Below are 20,182 nucleotides of genomic sequence, written 5' to 3'. Positions count from 1 at the left end.
GGTGCCATATCAAGGACTCAGTGTTGGTCTCTGGAGACTGGATGCTCAGCAGTGGCTGTAGACAAGTCAGCCTTGCTGAGTGGAAGTCCGTGTTTCTGGGCCCACGCATAACCTCAATCTCTGCCACCATGGCCACTGTGTTCATGAGCCCATTGAGTGATGATGGGAGTTTTCCATAGAAATGTCATCCTATCCAGCTGATTGTTAAAATCATCCTCTACTGAGGTCACCCTTTGGTGAGCATTCACATGAGACACAAATGTCTTCACTTCTTTGGCTCATTCAGAGAGGTCTATCCATATACCTCTTCCCCATAAATGCTTGCCTCCAGTTTTCCAATTGTGTTCCTTCCACGTCCGTGACCATCCAACCAAACCATTGACCACAGCCCATGAATCAGTATAAATCACATATCTGACCATATCTCTTTCCAAGCAGAGTGAACAGCTAGGTGCACTGCTTGAAGTTCTGCCCATTGAGAGGATTTCCCTTCACCACTGTCCTTCAGGGAGGTCCCACAGAGGGGCTGTAGTGCTGCCACTGTCCAATTTCAAGTGGTTCCTGCATATTGCATAGAACTGTCTGTAAACCAGGCACCAGTTTTGTCTTCTACAGTCAACAGATCATGAGGAACTCCATGAGGCTGTAGGTGCACACTGGGAGATGGAAGGTAATTCAACAGGAGTGGAGGCCATAGACGTTTGGGCTACTTCCTCATGCAACTTACTTGTGTCTTCAGGTCCTGCTCAGGCCTGATCTTGTATTTAATGATGGAGTGCTGCTGTGCATGTCCAACTTTATGAGTCTGTGAGTCAGAAAATACCCAGTTCACCATAGGCAGCTTAGGCTGCATGGTGACTTGGTGTCCCATGGTTAAGTGTTCAGTCTCTACTAAGGTGCAGTAACAAGTCAAAAGCAGTTTCTGAAAATGAGAGTAGTTATCTGCAGAGGGTGGCAATGCCTTGCTCTAAAATCCTAAGTGTCTGTACAGTGATTAATCAGTAGGGTCCTGTCAAAGACTCCAGACAGCATCCCTATCTGTCACTGACACATCAAGTACCATTGGATTAGCAGGTTCATATGTTCCAAGTGGCAGAGTGGCCTACACAGCAGCCTGAATGTGTTGCAGAGCTTTCTCTTGTTCTGGGCAGCATTCAAAACCAGCAGCTTTTCAAGTCACTTGATAAATAGGCCAGAGTAGCACACCCAGATGATGGATATGTTGCCTCCAAAATCCAAAGAGTCCCACTAGGCTTTGTGCCTTCTTTTTAGTTGTGGGTGTAGCCAGATGCAATAACTTATCATTCACTTTAGAAGGAATATTTTGATACGCCACACACCTCGGGACCCCTAGAAATTTCACTGTGGTGGAATTTTTGTGGGATTAATTTCCCACCCTCTAGCATGCAAATGTTTTACCAATAAGTCCAGAGTCATGGACACTTCTTCCTTACTTGTTTTAATCAGCATAGTGTCATCAATGTAATGGATTAGTGTGACATCTTGTGGAAGGAAAAGGCGATCAAGGTCCCTGTGGACTAAATTATGACATAGGGCTGCAGACTTGATGTAGCCCTGAGATAGGCAAGTGAAGGTGTATTGCTGGCCTTGCCAGAAGAAGGCAAACTGTTTCTGATGGTCCTTCGAAACAGTTATGGAGAAAAAGGCATTAGACAGATCAATAGCTGCATATCAGGTACCTGGAGATGCATTAATTTGCTCAAGCAGCGAAACTACATCTGGAACAGCAGCTGCAGTTGGAGTCAGTGCCTGGTTAAGTTTTTGATAATCTACTGTCATTCTTCAAAATCCCATCTGTGTTTTGCACAGGCTGGATAGGCGAGTTGAATAGGGATGTGGTGGGAATCACCACCCCTATATCCTTCAAGTCCTCTATGGTGACATTAATCTCTGCAGTCCCTCCAGGAACATGGTATTGCTTTTGGTTGACTATTTTCCTAGGTAAGGGCAGTTCTAATGGCTTCCACTTGGCTTTTCCTACCATAGTAGCCCTTACTCCACTTGTCAGGGATCCAATGTGGGGGTTCTGCCAGTTGCTGAATATATCTATTCCAATTATGCATTCTGGAACTGGGGAAATGACTACAGGATGGGTTTGGGAACCCACTGGACCTACTGTGAGATGGACATGAGCCAAGACTCCATTAATAACTTGACCTCCATATGCCCCGTTCTGACTGGTGGCCCACAGTGACGTTTTGGGTCTCTTGGAATTAGCGTCAGTTCAGAGCCAGTATCCAGTAATCCCTGGAGAGTTTGATTATTTCCATTTCTCCAGTGAATAGTCAGTCTTGAAAAAAGCAATAGATCCTTTTGGGAAAGGCTGGGAGAGAAATTAACAATATAAATTTTTGGCAGTGTATTGGAGTCCTTCCTCAAGGGGACCTGGCCTACTCTTCATTCGGAGAGTTGTGGATCTTTAAACTCGCTCAAGCCTGGGAATTGATTGAGGGACCATGACTATTCTGTTGATTGAAGTTAGACTGCTGATCACCTGACCTAGAATTCGTCCATTCGTACAGATCAAGTGAATAGTAGATTTCCTATCTATTTCATTCCTAGGGACACCATGACTAAGTAGCCAATTACTGCTTTGACTCCACTGTCCATTACTGTAACCACACCCACCTTGTCTTTGTTAATTGAGTGCAGCCACTTGGCCCTTACTACCACAGGGTCCAATCATCCCCATTGTAGTTAGGTGTCTTAATTCAGTTAGGGTAGTTCCCGCTGTTCAAATCTGATTTACATAAAATAGCAATCACAGCAGCCTTCAAGGATGCTGGGGCTCCCTTCACAAATTTGCTTTTCACGGTTGTGGTAAAATATGTTTTCTTTGGGCATTCCATGTATGGGTCTGTGGGTTTAACCTAATAAGTTTCCCTAAGCCTTTGGATACTTTCTTCTACAGTGTACCAACGCACGTCTGGTACTTCAACTTGATTTAGTGTAGGCCACCTCATCATCCATGCTTCAGCAACCCAACCAAATAAAATATTAGATCCTAACTTCTTGAGCTGAAACACTGAATGAAGAATCTGTGCTTAGTGGATCCATATCAATGAACTCAGACTGATACATCTTTACGTTCCTTCCACCATTATCCCACACCCTTAATAGCCATTCCCACACATATTTCCCAGGTTTCTGTTTGTACATATTAGAAAAGTCAAGCAGTTCTTTTGGAGTGTAGCATACCTCCTCCTGGGTCCTACTTTATACTTTACTTTTTGGGGCTCACTGGGGCTTAAGTCTAGTTATAGGTCTAGAAGCCAGAATTGGTAGTATGGAATTGTTTTGAGAACATTCAGCATTGTCTTGTAAAGCGTCTGCCTCAGGCAATGCCCCAGGCAATGACTCCAAGCAAGGGTTCTTTAGAGTCAGCTGAGCTAGGACTAATCTCATTAGATGGAAGTGGAGGGCCTAATGGTTTTTCTGGGCAGGGTGGTTTAGCAGACAAACATTCTGACAAAACTGTAGGAAGATACCACACATGTGTTCACCCAGAGCCTCGCCTTTCACCAGTACCTCATCTTTTGGTGGTGTTATTTTATGTATTTGCATTGTCACCTCATGCCATGGATCAGCAGTGTCCTCTTTATTGCTGGAAGCAGAGTTATCAACATCTTTAAGACTAGCCAGACTTGAGAACCGATTTAGAAAACTCACCCTTACAATTTTATTTCTCTAGAACCACTCTCTGTACCAAATGTCTTTGGCTGAGTTCTCTAGAGAAGCAAAACCAGTAAAGAGTGTAAATATATATAGAGATTTATATCAAAGAAATGGCTCACACAATTGTAGAGGCCGGAACGTTCCAAGTCCACGGGTTAGGATAGAGGCTTCTCCTGTTTGGCGTAGCTGTAGGGGCTGGTGAACCCAAGATCAGCAGGTCAGAAAGCAGAGCTCTTGCTCACAGACTATGAAGATCGATGAATCCCAAGATCGGCAGATAAGCGGATAGCTCAAGTCCCAAGAACTAGAGGTCAGATGAACAGGAGGCAGCTGTAGGATCCAGAATGAGCAAAAAGCCAGAATGTCTGCTTATATGCGGATGCAGGCCACACTTCCAAGGAAACGCACTTTCAGCTGCTTGGCTACTCACAGCAGATCCCATCATGGGAGTGATCACACATGAACACTGAGAATCATGGCGCAGCCAAGCTGACATATCATCTTAACCATCACAGATGTCAATTTAAATGTGTAAGAGAATACATAGTTTCATAAAAAATATTTTAAAGGGAAGTGTGAACAAAATGTTTGAAGACTGATAATCTAGAGCAAGGTTCCTCAACCTTGGCACTATTGACATTTTGATGTGGATAATTTTGTTGTTGTGGGAGGCTGTCTTGTGCATTATAGAATGTTTAGCATCATCCCTGGCCTCTACTCCCCTAGATGCAGTAGCATTCCCCGGTGTTGACAGCTGAAAATGTCTCCAGATACTACCAAATGTTCCCTGAGGAGCAAAATAATTTCTGCATTCTCTCAAAACAAAACAAAAACTGAGATTGTTGATGCTAAACAAAGGGATAAGCATATGCTGAAACTCACCTAAAAACATTAGCGTCTTTCAGTGTGAAATGGTAAAGGCGGAAAAGGCACTGTCTGGGTCTGAGTTGTCTAGAGGAGCAAAGCCAGTGAAGGGTATATAGATGTCTATATATAGAGAGAGAGAAATTTACTTCAAGGAAGTGGCTCACATAATTGTGAGGAAATGGTTCATCCCAAATCCAAGGGTTAGGCAACAGGCTGAAGACCTCTGCTGGTTCACATGGTTACACGGGCTGAGGAACCAAAATCTGCAGATCAGGTCACGGGATTGCTGGGGTTGGCAAATCCAAAATCTGCAGGTCAGGTGGCAAGCCAGAGACTGCTGTAGACTTGTGTCCCGAGAACCAGAGGTCAGGTGATGAGAAGAGTGCAGAGATGAGAAAGAGTGAGCTTTGCCAGAACATCCATCTATATACTGGACCAGGCCACATCCCCAAGGAAGCTCTCCTTTCACCTAATTGGTTGCTCACATCAGATCACAAAGTGGAAGGTGATTTGCCAAACCACTGAGTATCATAGCCTAGCCAAGTTGACACAGCATTAACCGTCACAGGCTCTACCATTTACTGAATACCTACTATATGCTATGCCCTGTACTAGATACATTATACCTTATTTAATCCCCACAATGGTCCTGTGAGATAGGTGATTTTAGTGCCATTTTTACCTATAAGGAATCCAGGGTTCTGAAAGGGGCAGTGCCCAGATAAGAAACTAGATCATTCTCATTCCAAACTTCTGGCTCTTTACATCGTGAGGCTGTAAGTTCTTTAGGATAGTGTTTGCCTGGCACATAGTAAGTTCTATAAGTTTTACTTCCTCTTATTATCATGTCACCAGAGGTCTGAATAAAGATCAGAATTGCTAAATGCTGAAATGATATACTACATCAAATCTTGGAGAAAATCTAGAAACAAATACATTTAGAGTAAATAAAAAGAGCCTTAATTTATGACAGCCGTTATCTATAAGAGTTGATAGAAACTGGAAATACAAATTCAGATAAAGTTAAAATAATGGATAAATTACCCAGTGAGTTACCAATAAAAACTCAGCAAACATTCTTTATCCTTGAGGTGAAGTAGAAAGCCAGTTGCCATTGAATCGATTCTGCCTCATGGCATTCCTGTTTGTGTCAGAGTAGAACCGTGCTCCATGTGGTTTTCAGTGGCTGATTTTTCGGAAGTAGATGGCCAGACCTTTCTTCCATGGTGCCTCTGGGTGGACTCGAACCCCCAGCCTTTGATTATCATCTGAGCACTTTAACCATTTGTACCACAGACTCCTGAGATGAAGCAAAGGGCAGTAAGATTGTACAGTGCTTCCCTCGCCACCTTTGCCAGAGGCAGAAGGTAGGACTAGGTAGGCCATGCAGTCTAACCCACTGTGGCAATTCTTATATTTAGTGTTAAGAGACCAGCATAAAATATTACCTCTATCTTGTATGTGAATATACCTATACCATAGTTGTTCCTGTGTAAATTTAAGTCTCATGTCAGATGCTGTGTGGGGAGGTGGTTTGTCCTAACACTTATTTCCTTACGTATTTTGCTAGTCTTAGATAAAACATAGTTGCATATCCTTTATACAGAAAAAAAAAATAATAATGATTTCTTGACTTTCTGCCTTCAGTTCTGTGTTTTCCAGCACCGAACATAACTTGTAAGGATTTCAGTGGCAATGAAACACATTTTACCGGAAACGAAGTTGGTTTTCTTAAGCCCATATCTTGCCGAAATGTGTAAGTATATTGCTGTAGTTTAAATTTTCAGATTATTTGCCTATGTGATATCTTGATTGCATGGAGAGAAGAGATAAAGAGTTAACTTGTGGGGAACATCCTGCACTAATAGAACTTCCTGCTTATGTCAGAAACCTTCTATTTTAAGTGTGCGTATTTTTTTGTTAATAAATGTGATTCCCCAACCAAGTAGAGCTGAGATGAATAAAGACTGTAAACGGCCACATGTTTTGTCAGTTCAGATCAGTTTATGTCACCAAGCGAATCATTAAAAATTCTGTTCTCAGAGTTTGGGGGATTTCTAGAGTGCGGATAAGGAATTGTGTAGTTGTAGTATTAGAGGAGTGCCAACTATTGTTAATCATTCACTCATTAAGGTCATTTTGCAAACTCCATTTCATACTTTGTAATAGATGCAGATGATGAGTGGCAATGTTAAACAGAATTCAAAAGTTACCAGTTTGGAATATTCTAACAAATGGCTCTGTCTTGTTAGGAATGTTCTTGTTTAAAGGACTTTTGCGTTTGCTTTATTTTTGCTACAGTAAAATTTCTACTTTGTACTAAAAATATGATTTAGTTTTATCCATTCTTATTAATTGCTAGAGCCATATTTTTATCTTATTACTGTATATTGTTACATTTTATTTGATGGTACTTTTTTAATCACTATTTGTATCATTGCTGTTTCTACTAGAATTCTTAGAAAGAGCCCTTAGAGTCCTTTTTTTTTTTGGATGCTACTTAATTGAGTTAGTGAGGGATTTTAGATTGTATCTTGCTGTGTAATCCTAAACCAATCACTTAAGCTTTTTGGGTCCAAGATTTCTCATTAGTAAAGTAAAAATTGTTAAAAGGAATTATTTTCAAAGTACTTAGATGATTTGGTTAATTTTTAAATTTATGGATTGATATTTCTACCTTCAATATTCCAAACTACAAGTAATAATTAAGTGCTGGTCCAAGATACCAGAGGTCATAATATAACATTTAAGAAAATCATGTGTTGAGAATAGCTAGCCATTCAGGTTGGACCTTTATAGGTTCATATTGCATTTGTTGGGTCACTGCAATTCAATTGTCTGTTACTTAATTTCCAAGGTAACTCTGATTTTTCTTACACTGTCTCAGGGTAGATTAAGCTTAGTGCTACTGAATTGTACTAATCATAATCATGCTTATAAGACATTGATGTCAATTATGATAAGAAATATAACCATCAAGGAAACCAGATACTCCCCGTCTACTGGTCAGCTTTTTCTCCTTCTATTTTGAAATCTACAATTCCAGAGTAGAATTTGCTTGATACGAGTTGAATCAGAACAAGGGGAATTAGACTCATGGATAATTTTAATGGGAAGAGTCACAAAACTAAGATGATCTGATACATCCTTTTCCTTTATCAGGATATTCAGTGCATGGCCACCAAAGGGCCAGCTGCTGGCCAGTGATCTAGTCTCCTATAAACACTACTGAATAAAGATCCGCTGACAAATGATTATTCTTTGGGTGTCCCCTTTCCAGTTTACATATTATCCTTCTACTCCTGTTAGTATATTCTTTTTCAAATTGTATATAATATTAATACTTAATTAAAACTCCATCTTTAATATTGCAAGTATGGCCATCCTATAATGCATTCTTTGGAAATTGTGGCCTGGTAACCATATCTGATTACCAAGGCACCCACTTATTTATTTGAGTAAGCTAACTGCAATAACAGATGTCTCCAGAATTTTAGTGACTTAACATAAGTTATTTCTCACATATATCACAGTTTAATTTGGCTTGATTCAGGAGTCAGGATAGGGTGATAGGATGATAGTTACTCCGTACAGTCTTGCAGGAACCTGCTCTTTTCATTGGGTGGCTTTCCTTCCTCTATTCCTTGGAGTCCTTTCCATTCAGCAGCAGGTGGGAAAACCTCTTACAGGAAGATTTCTTGGGCCAGACATGGAAATGGCATACATCGCTTCTATCTTTATTCCATTGGGCAAAACTTGGCCATGGCCGCACTTAACTGCAAGATGGGCTGGGGAATGTAGTCTAGCTGTATTCCAGAAGAAAAATTGAGATGGTTTGATGAGTAACTAGATGGTCTCCTCCACACTAATTTTCAGATTATTCATCAGACTGATTTTGTAGATAATTGCTTTTCTAATTTCATTCCCCTCTCCAGCCAGGATTCTTGAAAGAGTTGCTTCTGTAATACTTACCTTTCATGAATTTCTTTGTTGAGTGCAGTATGTGTGGGTTTTGGTTATACTGAGATTTACCAGTGATCTTTGTTATAAGTTACTATAATTAAATGGATATTTACAGTGCATGTCTTCATCTTTCTAAAGCATTTGGCTATTCTCTTCTCAAAATACTTTCTTTCCTGGACTGATAAACATGTAACACTCCTGTATTTCCCTTGATTCCTATTGCTTTGCTTGTTCCTTAACTCTTGATATCCCCAAGACTATATCCTTGGTTGTTTTCACTTTCTCATGCATCTACCAGTTTGGTTTCTCTCACAGTCTTTATATATTTTAAGGTCCAAAACTGAATCCATCATTTTTTCCTTCAAATCATTTTCTCTGTTATCTTAGTGAATGGCATCTGTTTTTTTTCTTTCAATTGTTGTAAATATGTATATAACACATTTGCCAATTCAGTGGTTTTCACATGTATAATTTAGTGACACCTGTTACCTTAGTCATGTTGTGCCACACCATTACCAACATCTCCCTTGCCAAATTTTCCATCACCATGAAAGAAACTCAGTGCTTCCTAAATAAGCTCTCCCCCACCCCCATTCCCTCTCCTTCCTGCTCTTGGTAACCACTAATAAGCTTTGGTTTCTATACATTTCCCTATTCTAGATATATAAGTAAGATCATATGAAATTTTTCCATTTGTTATTGACTTACTTCATTCAGCACGTTTTCAAGGTTCATCCTTGTTCCCACCCAGTTTTGTAAGCCAGAAATTTTAGAATCATTCTTGGCTTCTCCTTTTCTTTCATTCCCCATGTTTATTCTGGTTTCCTCTACTTTTTTAATATTTCCCAATTTGGTCCTCTCTGCCACTGTTTCTGTCCATCAGATTAGAGCATGAGTTTCTATAAAGCCCCCTAAGTTATTTCTCTACATCCAGTCTGCTGCCCCGCTTCAAGGTAAATGGGGCACCACTCTGCATAAATTATGACATCCTTATAATATTAGACACAAAAACAGTATCTCTGGCCTATGTTTCAGTTTATTAATCATTTATTGTAGGTTCCAAGCTCTTTCTTATCTCTGGGCCATTTGCTACTTCCACCAAATCCCCCCAAACCAAAAAACCCATTGCCGTGGAGTCGATTCTGACTCGTAGTGACCCTATAGGACAGAGTAGAACTGCTGCATAGGGTTTCCAAGAAGTGGCTGGTGGATTTGAACTGCCAACCTTTTGGTTAGCAGCTGAGCCCTTGACCACTGTGCCACCAGGGCTCCCAAATCCCTCCAAACATCTTATTTGTAAGTACAATGCAAAAGTATTAAAAGATTGTAAGCAGGGACTAACGTGATCAAATTTGACTTTAGAATGGTAACTTTGCCTAACTATTTTTTTACTCATCTTTGCAACAAAGCTGCTTGAAAGAGTTGTCTAATACTTCTTTTCTTTAATTCATCTCCTCCCATTCTTTCTTAAATCTACTCTGTTCTATCTTTTTGTCCTCACCACATCACCAAAATTGCTCTTGTTGAGGTCGTCAGTAATCTCCTCTTGGTTAAACTTAGTTGTAAGCTCTCAGCCATTATCCATCAACCACATTGGACACGGTCACTCTGCATTGTCTTCACTTGATTTCCAGGATACTACACTCTTCTAATTTTACTTCTTCCTTACCATTACCTTCTTCTTAGTCTCCTTTCTGATTTCTTCCTTCTCCCTGTCCTCTTAATATTGGAATACCTCAGGGCTCAGTCCTTAGATCTTTTCTTTTTTTCTATCTAGCCTCACATGGCAATCTTGTGGCTTTAGATACTATCACTATGTCTATAACTCCCTAATTTATATCCCTAGCCCAGAACTCTCTCCCTAACTCCAAACTTGTCAGCAACTCTATATGGATGTCTAATAAGCATCTCAAACTCAACAAGTCCAAAACTGAAATCCCAGTCTTCCTTTCAAGATCTAACCTACCCTTAGCCTGCCCCAACTCAGTCGATGCTAGCTTCATCCTTCTAGTTGCTTCAGCTAAAGAGTTTAGCATTATTCTTACTCCTTTCTCTTTTTCATACCCTATGTCTAATATATCGGGAAATTCAGTTGGCTGTACTTCAGAATATATCCAGAATCTGATCACCTCTCACTACTTCCTTTGCTATTACTCTGGACCAAGCCACTACTATTTCTCACCTGGGTTGTTATAATAGCCTCCTAACTCTCTTGTCCCCTGTGGTAGTTTGAATTTGTTTGGCAGTAATTTATCTCTTCCTCCCACCGACTGGGCAGTGTATACCTCCCTACTCCATTGATTTGGACATGACCATGTGACTTAATTTGGCCTATATGCTGTTAACAGGTGTGAGACAAACACAAGTAAAAGCTTAAATGTGTTTGTGGGCTTTGGCTTTCTTCTTGTACTTTAATGATGTGACCTGAAAAGAACTTGCTCCAAGTAGCTGTGCTTCTTTAGCCTGGGCCCTAGAAATACTTAGGTGGAGCTGACTTGAACTGAATATGCAGCCTAGATTCAAGCTCAGCCAAACCTCAACCTGAAGCAGAATCTCTTAGCCAAACCTGGCCTAAATGAGCTATTCTGTAATCTACAAGTGTGAGAATAAATTTTGTTCTAAGCCACAAAGTTTTGGGATATTTGTTACATAGCATTATTGTGGCAATAGCTGACAAATTGTCTATTTTCAGTGCAAGAGTCAGAGTGATTCTTTTAAAGTCTAAATCAATTCATATCATACCTCTACTTAAAATTATGCAATAGCTTCACATTTCTGTCCACTTAAAAGCCTTAGCTTTTCCTCTGCATAATCTGCCCTTCTTTCTCTCTGTTACCTCTCCAACCTCATCTCCTAATCGTCTTCCCTTCACCTACTACACTTGCCTCCTGAATAGTTCTCAAATATGCCTCCTGAACATGGAATAGCTGAAACAAATGGAAGAAACGATGAAGAGCTGAACAGAAGATTTCAAAGGGTAGTTCGAGAAGACAAAGTAAAGCATTATAACAAAATATGCAAAGACTTGGAGTTAGAAAACCAAAAGGGAAGAACATAGTGGCATTTCTCAAGCTGAAAGAACTGAAGAAAAGATTCAGCCTCAAGTTGCAATATTGAAGGATTCTATGGGCAAAATATTGAATGACGCAGGGACCATCAAAAAAAGTGGTGGGAATAGGCATAGTCACTGTGCGAAAAAGAACTGGTCGATGTCCAGCCATTTCAGAAGGTAACATGTGATCAAGAACCAATGGTGTTGAAGGAAGAAGTCTAAGCCGCACTGAAGATATTAGTGAAAAACAAAGCTCCAGGAATTGACAGAATACCAACTGAGATGTTTCAACAAATAGATGCAACACTGAAGTGTTCACTCATCTATGCCAAGGAATTTGGAAGACAGCTGCCTGGCCAATTCACTGGGAGAGATCTATATTTATACCTATTCCAAAGAAAGGTGATCCAGCAGAATGTGGAAATTATGGAACAATATCATTAATATCACACATAAGTAAACTTTTGCGAAAATCACTCAAAAGCGGCTGCAGCAGTACATCAACAGGGAACTGCCAGAAATTCAGGCTGGTTTCAGAAGAGGACATGGAACCAGGGATATCACAGTTGGTGTCAGATAGATCTTGGCTGAAAGTAGGAAATATCAGAAAAGTGTTTACTGTGTTTTATTGACTATGCAAAGACATTTGACTGTGTGGATCATAACAAATTATGGACAACATTGTGAAGAATGGGAATTCCATGAGGAACCTGTATATAGAACAAGAGACAGTTGCTCAAACAGAACAAGGGGATACTCTGTGGTTTAAAATCAAGAAAGGTAGGGGTCAGGGTTGTATGCTTTCACCATATTTATTCAGTATATATGCTGAGCAAATAATCCTAGAAGCTGGATGATATGCTTGCTGAAAGTGAAGAGGACTTGAAGTACTTATTAATGAGGATCAAAGACTACAGCCTTCAGTATGGATTACATCTCAACATAAAGAAAACAAAAATCCTCACAACTGGACCAATAAGCAACATCATGAAGAAGAGAAAAGATTAAAGTTTTCAAGAATTTCATTTTACTTGAATTCATAGTCAACATCCATGGAAGCAGCAGTCAAGAAATCAAACAACGTATTGCGTTGGGCAAATCTGCTGCAAAAGACCTCTTTAAAGTGCTAAAAAGCAAAGATGTCACTTAGAGGACTAAGGTGAGCCTGACTCAAGCCATTATATTTTCAATTACCTCATATGCGTGTGAAAGCTAGACAGTGAATAAGGAAGACCAAAGAAGAATTGATGCCTTTGAATTATGGTGATGATGAGGAATATTGAATATACCGTGGAATGCCAGAATGAACAAATCTGTCTTGGAAGAAGTACAGCCAGAATGCTCCTTGAAAGTGAGGATGACGAGATTTCATCTCACATACTTTGGACATGATATCAAGAGGGACCATCATGCTTGGTAAAGTAGGGGGCCAGCAAAAAGGTAGAAGACCCTCTATGAGGTGGATTGACACAGTGACTACAACAATGGCCTTAAATATAGCAACAATTGTGAGGATGGTACAGGACTACACAGTGTTTTGTTCAGTTGTACATAGGGTTGCTATGAGTCAGAACCAACTCAATGGCACCTAACAACAACAGCAATAGTACCAGTTACGCTGCCTTTGCATTGCTTTTTCTTTTGATTGGGACACTCTTCCCTCAGTGGCTAGGCATAACTAACTCATCTTATTTCTTTGCTCAGATATCACCTCAATGAGGCCTACCCTTACCACCCATTTAAAATTACAACCTGTCCCTTATCTCTTCCGCTGATACTCTGGATCTCCTGTACAACCTGCTTCATTTTTTGTTTTTTCCTTAGCTTATGACTTACTAACATAGGAAGTGATTTACTTTTTTTAATATGTTTATGTTTATTGCTTGCCTCATCTAGATTATAAACTCCACAAAGGCAGGGATCTTTGTCTCTCTTGTTCGTTAATATATCCCGAGAGTCTAGAACAGTGCCTGACACATATATCCCGAGAGTCTAGAACAGTGCCTGACACATAGTAGGCACCTAAAAAACATTAATCGAATGAATGAATGAATAAACAAATAAATAATAATTAACTATTTTGTTTTCTAAAATGTTCACATGTTGGAAATTTATGACTTTGACACTCAGGTTTTAATTTTGTACAGAAATGGATATTCATACAAAGTGGCAGTTGCTCTGTCTCTTTTTCTTGGATGGTTGGGAGCAGATCGATTTTACCTTGGGTACCCAGCCTTGGGTGAGTATTTTTTTATTAAAAGAAAAAAAAAATCCTTGTAAAACTTGTGTTCCAGGTAAATGTGTGTATTCTTACAGATTAGATCTCTGCATATTATTAACATTTAGAAGTTCTATGTAACTGGGGTCGAATGGCTGACATTCTTCTGTGAGTACAGAGGTAGTAGTTAGCTCTACAATTCAACTTCGGTAAGAAATACTGACTTTGCTTTCCTAGATTTTTACTTATATGAAAACATACTCCATGTAGGTAGGCATTCACTTAAGATAATAATCTTGAGCTGTTATGGCTAGTGCTAGGCACATAGTGGGTACTCAAATATTTTATGAATAAATGTATATCCCTTCAAAATTAATGTTTTTTTCTACCTGAACCTCTATCATTGTAACCTTGTGAATAGAAACTACTATTTTCAGGACAAGCTGGGATTGGAACTATGACTGCCAGGACGAGCAGGTGTGGGAACCTGTATTTTATCCCTTTAGCATCACTCCCACATACCTTCCTCCTAGCTGTAATCTTCACATTTACCACAGTTACTAATGATTATAAAAACTATTTACATTTAGCTATAGCCTTTGTTTAAACAATACCTTCACATGCCTAACCTTATTTAGACCTTACAACTGAGTTTTATCATCCTCTTTAATAGGTAGGGAAATTGTCACTGAAGAAGTTAAGTGATTTACTCACCCTAGAGGCCTTGCTTTATTCTGTGACATATTTGTTGTTATGCTTGTTTTATGGGATAGGGAAATGGTCACGAGATTAAGAGATTTACCCAAGGACACTCAGCTAGTGACCTGAATTTGAACCCACATTTTCTGGTTCCAGAGATCATGCTTTATTTACTGTAATCCCCTGCCTCTGTATTAGCCCTCACTGAGCAAATTTAAAGTTTATAGATCCTCTCCTTTCTAGCTAGGAGACAGCTAACCTTATTTCTCCCATATTGCTACCCACCCCAGGAATCCAAAAGGAATCTTCACTCGGGGTTGGTGGGAGGTGTGCTTCTGACATCCTTACCTGGAACTCAATGTTGTAATGTCAAATATGTATACTGATTTATTCAATCAATGGTTTCTTTAATGTTTACTGCATGCTAAATAAGTAACTAAATTACATATTAATGACTAATGTGAAAATGATCATGAAGATCACTGTGCACATTGGCTAAGAAGAAAATAAATATGAAATAAAATATGTTGCTAGGCCAGTTTATGGCCTAGCACTATAACGGAAGCATAACTAAGTGGTACGAGAACACAGAAAAGGGACTAATTCAGTCTCTCTGGGGTTGTGAGGGAGGACTTCTCAGATCAGACGACATTTGAGCTAGATTTTGAAGGATGAAGAGATTGTTACAGGGAACAGCATGTACAAAGGCACAGGAGTATGAAGAAAGAGAATGTGTGTGTGTTGAAAGAATAGTGGATAAAAATTTGGCCGCTAGGTAGCCCAAATGGTTTGTGCTCAGCTACTAACTTAAAGGTTGGCTGTTTGAACCTACCCAGCCGTGTTGCCGAAGAAAGGCCTGGGGGTCTGGTTCTGTAAAGATTGCAGCCAAGAAAATCCTATGGAGCACTTCTACTGTGTAGTACATGGGGTCACTATGAGTCAGAATCAACTCAATGGTAAAGGGTTTGTTTCTTTGTTTGTTTCTTTTATAGGGAGGACAATCTTAGGAAATGAAGCTGTCTGGACAGGGAGGCAATGGTCAGATGTGAAAGAGTTTGACTGTCTTTCCATGGAATTTAGGCCTAACCCTTTACACGAGAGTTTTTAAGCAGAGGAATGTCATGGTCAGATTTATATTTCAAGAAGATAACATTGAGGAATTGTGGAAAATGACTTAGAATGGAGAAAGGCTGGTGGCAGAGTAAGCTGAAAGGTTGATGCCACAGTCCTCATACGAATGATAGTGTTACTGCACTTTCATGCTATTCATTATAGCAACCATAACAGAGCCAAACCCATAGTATGCTCAAAAGGCCTCTGAGCTGCCAAAATGAAAATGATATAGTCTGACACAATTTTGTTTTTTTTAAATACACTTTATTTTTTAGAGCAGTTTTAGGTATACAAAAAAATTGCACAGAAAGTACAGAGTTCTGAAACTCTTTTCAGATAATGGATGGGTGGGTGGGAGGGAGGGAGGGAGGAAGGAAAGGAGGAAGGGAGGAAGAGAGGGAGGAAGGTTAGGGAGGAAAGGAGGGAGGAAGGGAGGAAGGAAGGAAGGAAGGGGAAACTAAGTTCATAATGAGAATGTAACATAGCTTGGTGATGGGTAGAATACATCCTAAGCTTTCTGACTTAGTCCTTGCCTTTTCTTGTATGTTCTCTTTAAGCCAACAGGACCATATATAATTTTTAGAAAGATTTCTGATTTTTTAAAAGTTTTTAAAAGGTTGGGAGGGGAGGGAGAAACATTATTATTTAGGACAGTTTATTCAGTGATGAATAGTAGATTTTTTTTTAAATTTTTTGTTGTGCTTTAAGTGAAAGTTAACAAATCAAGTCAGTCTCTCATACAAAAATTTGTATACACCTTGCTATATACTCCTAATTGCCCTTCCCCTAATGGGACAGCACACTCCTTCCCTCCACTCTCTCTTTTCCTGTCCATTCTGCCAGCTTCTGACCCCTCTGGCCCTCTCATCCCACCTCCAGACAGGAGATGCCAACGTAGTGCCATGTGTCTACTTGATCCAAGAAGCTCATTCTTCACCAGCATCATTTTCTATTCCATTGTCCGGTCCAATCCCTGTCTGAAGAGTTGGCTTTGGGAATGGTACCTGTCTTGGGCTAATGGAAGGTCTGGGGACCATGACCACTGGGGTCCTTCTAGTCTCAGCCAGACCATTAAGTCTGGTCTTTTTACAAGAATTTGGGGTCTGCATCCCCCTGCTCTCCTGCTCCCTCAGGTCTTTTGTGTTCCCTGTCAGGGCATTCATTGGTTGGAGCCAGGCACCATCTAGTTCTTCTGGTCTCAGGCTGATGTAGTCTCTGTTTTATGTGGCTGTTAATTACCTTGTGTATTTGGTGTTCTTCAGTCTCCTTTGCTCCAGGTGGGTTGAGACCAATTGATGCATCTTAGATGGCTGCTTGCTAGCATTTAATACCCCGGACACCACGTAGATATTTTTTAAATATTTACTTAGTGAGAGACTTTTTATCTTGTTTACCGGAGATGTGTGCCAGATGGGCTGTCATGTTGTATAAAGTTAATGTTTTTGACTTACTGTAGCACGTGATAATATGTTGGTGCATTTTTTTCCCCTGCAAAATAAAACTCTAGGTAATGAAAACCTGTAAAGGTGTAGTGGCTCTGGTTATAAATGTTAGTTTCCTGCCAGGAGCTACCATTCCCTGACACTGCTTCTCCAATCTGTTATCAGCATGGGTCAAAGAGAATCTTTTGGTTTGAGGTTGAGGTTTCACAAATTTACACATTTAATTTTTTCATATTTGACTTTATGCTTCAGTGTAAATTAAAAAAGAAAACTTTTACATATTTTATTCCTACAGCAACCTTGAGGTGTTCATTAATTCAACAAATATTTTGACTAATGATTTCGGATTCAGTTTTCTCAGAGTTGTGAATTCTGTTACCTCTTATCCATCTGCTTTATAGCTTCCAAATTTTTGTTCCTATTGTCTTATCTTCCATTCTCTTTATTGGGTTTATGGCTTTTTAAAAATCCCTTTGCTGTGTTTTAGTGGACTCCTGGAGTAAGAGGAGCTTTGGGGGCATGTTAATTATGTTAACTTTAATTGAAAATCCTCTTATCTTTCTAAGCATTCAGATATTTTTTTTTTGAACACCTTACTTGCATTTAAACTACTTTAGTATTAAGAATTTTAGTATGTTTTATCAGCTAAACTAGTCCAATATGTAAAAATTACACTGTTAATTAAAACTCAAAAAGGGTTTTTAATTTAATTTTTAAATTCTGCTAAGAAGTCAAGGTTAAGAAATTTTGATATTTTCAATTAAAATGATTACTGTCATTAAAAAAATTTGAACTGGATAATGTAATGTTTGAAGTAGTCACAGATAGGGTCAAAAATTCCGTTTTTCTAATAACTTTTAAAGTTTTTCTTCATGTTTATGAAAAGCAGTGGTAGTATTTGTGTACAGCTTTTTTTATGTTTATTTCCTTAATAGTGTTTTTAGTCATGGGAATTTCATAAGAACAGTATAAATAATGTAAATCATGCAGGTGTGCAACTTACTGTGTTTCAGGAATTTTGTGTTTAATGTAATACTTCCTTATACCGATTCTCCTTCTCGATTAAACAAGGGAAAGCAGGGGAAGGAGTGTAGGGTGAATAAAATTCGATAAGATCTAAAAATTGCTTTTAGAAAAATTTCCTTTCTAGATATTTCAAATTCCTTTTTAGCACGTACCTACTATATAAAACATGTATATGCACACACATATGTATTTATTTATTTCCTTTAATTGATTTATTCCTTAATATACTAATGCTGTTCTATCTGGAAGCTTTTTTTCATTGTAAAATCTCATTCTAATAATATTCTGTTTTTGTGTTTTAACTCTGTGTTAACATGTGTTTTTTTGATATATAATAATTAGCATATTTTGTTTGCCCATCTGTAGTATTGAAAGATTATGGATTCTCAAAGATAATAGCTCTTTTGGAGGAGGCAGTTAACAGGAAAGATACCCCTTTTTCCTAGTGGTATTCATTTTAAAAAGTAAAATTTTTTTATTGTGAGAATAACAAAAGTGTTGTGTGTTTTTAAGCCCAAATCTTAAAAACCTTTGGTTATATTAGTCTCTTTAGGTTTGAAGGTACCAGTTTGAACTGGTATACGATATCCATATAAAACTAAAAAAAAACTAAACCCAGTGCCGTCAAGTCGATTCCAACTCATAGCGACCCTATAGGACAGAGTAGAACTGCCCCATAGAGTTTCCAAGGAGCGCCTGGCGGATTTGAACTGCCGACCCTTGGGTTAGCGCCTGTAGCACTTAACCACTACGCCACCAGGGTTTCCATATTCATATATTGTAGGACAAATAGAGGGATTTGCAGGTTCAACTTTTCTAAGATTTGAAAGCTCTCCTTAATACAGGTATAGACACAATAGGAATAGTAATAAATAATTACAAAATTATTGTAGAACACTTGTGGCTTGGTGAACAACAGCCTCAATATTAAATAGTCCTCATTCTTTTAAGCAGTTATCCAGACAGAAAAATGTTTGCAAGACCCAACCTGTAGTGAAGCAAGAAATATAAAAAATTAATCCGTTCTTTGTATTTTATACCTATATAAATCCTACTATTAATGTGTTTTTAAAATGTAAAGTTTAAGTTACTCAGATATAAAATAAAGTACACACAAAATATGAGCCTTATTAATGTAGCCATTTGGCAGTATAATTTTTTTTTAAAGAAAATATAATAATAGTGGTTCAGAATAAAAATGGGTATTTCTTGATCAATGTCTGAGTTATCTAGTGCTGCTGTAACAGAAATACCACAAGTAGATGGCTTCAACAATCAGAAATTTATTCTCTCACAGTCTAGGAAGTTACAAGTCCGAGGGTGCCAGCTCCAGGCGAAGGTTTTCTGTCTCTGTTGGTCCTGGGGGAAGTCCCTGTTGTAAGTTTTCCCTTGGTCTAGGAGCTTCTCAGTGCAGGGACCCTGGGTTCAAAGAATGCACTCCCTGTATTTTTTTTTTTTTTTTTGGTGGCATGAGGTCCCTTCTCTCTGCTAGCTTCTCTCTCCTTTTATCTCTTGCAGGCCACACCTCAGGGAAACCTCTCCTTACATGGGATCTGGGCTATGACCTGAGTAAGGGTGTTACATCCCACCCTAATCCTTTTTAACATAACCTAATCTTGCCTCATTAACCACAGGCAGAGATTAGGATTTATAAAACATAGGAAAATTACATCAGATCACAAAATGGAGGACAGCTACACAATACTGAGAATCATGGCCTAGCCTCGTTGACACACATGTTTGGGATACACAGTTCAATCCATGAGAATTAGTAACATTGTTTTTGGAACTTTAATTTTTTTTTTTTTTTGAATCTGTAGCTGATTCTCTTTTCCACAATAAGAAGTTAGTAAATGGGGTCTGTACAAAGAGATTAATACTTTTTTATTAAAAAGAAAAAAAAAGTCTACTTTTAGTAGTTCACAAATCTATACTTTTCAAAAACTAGTATTGATGCTCAAAACAATAAAACCCACAAGAATAGTGGTTGGTGTTGGTTTTGATAGAGGCTGTATAGAATGTGTGCTACTTTGTGTTATTCAAGTTGATTAGTGTTTGTTTACAAATAAGGTGGTTTCCTGTTGATGTAATTTTTTCCCTTTGGTA

At 38.8% G+C, this 20,182-nt stretch overlaps 1 protein-coding gene across 5 annotated transcripts in view; it reads left to right on the top strand.

Moving 5' to 3' along the window:
• The window catches only part of TM2D1 (TM2 domain containing 1), a 78,550-nt gene that overhangs the window by 24,802 nt on the left and 33,566 nt on the right, over positions 1 to 20,182 (top strand). For all 5 annotated transcript variants that reach the window (XM_049879439.1, XM_049879437.1, XM_049879438.1 and 2 more), the window contains exons 3-4: positions 6,211 to 6,319; positions 13,726 to 13,817. In XM_049879439.1, the coding sequence (XP_049735396.1) occupies positions 6,211 to 6,319; positions 13,726 to 13,817 (201 nt within the window). The remainder of the gene's footprint in view (positions 1 to 6,210; positions 6,320 to 13,725; positions 13,818 to 20,182) is intronic.

Source organism: Elephas maximus, chromosome 3, assembly GCF_024166365.1.
Source record: "Elephas maximus indicus isolate mEleMax1 chromosome 3, mEleMax1 primary haplotype, whole genome shotgun sequence".
Taxonomy (NCBI): domain Eukaryota; kingdom Metazoa; phylum Chordata; class Mammalia; order Proboscidea; family Elephantidae; genus Elephas; species Elephas maximus.
This window is presented reverse-complemented; position numbering and strand designations above follow the sequence as displayed.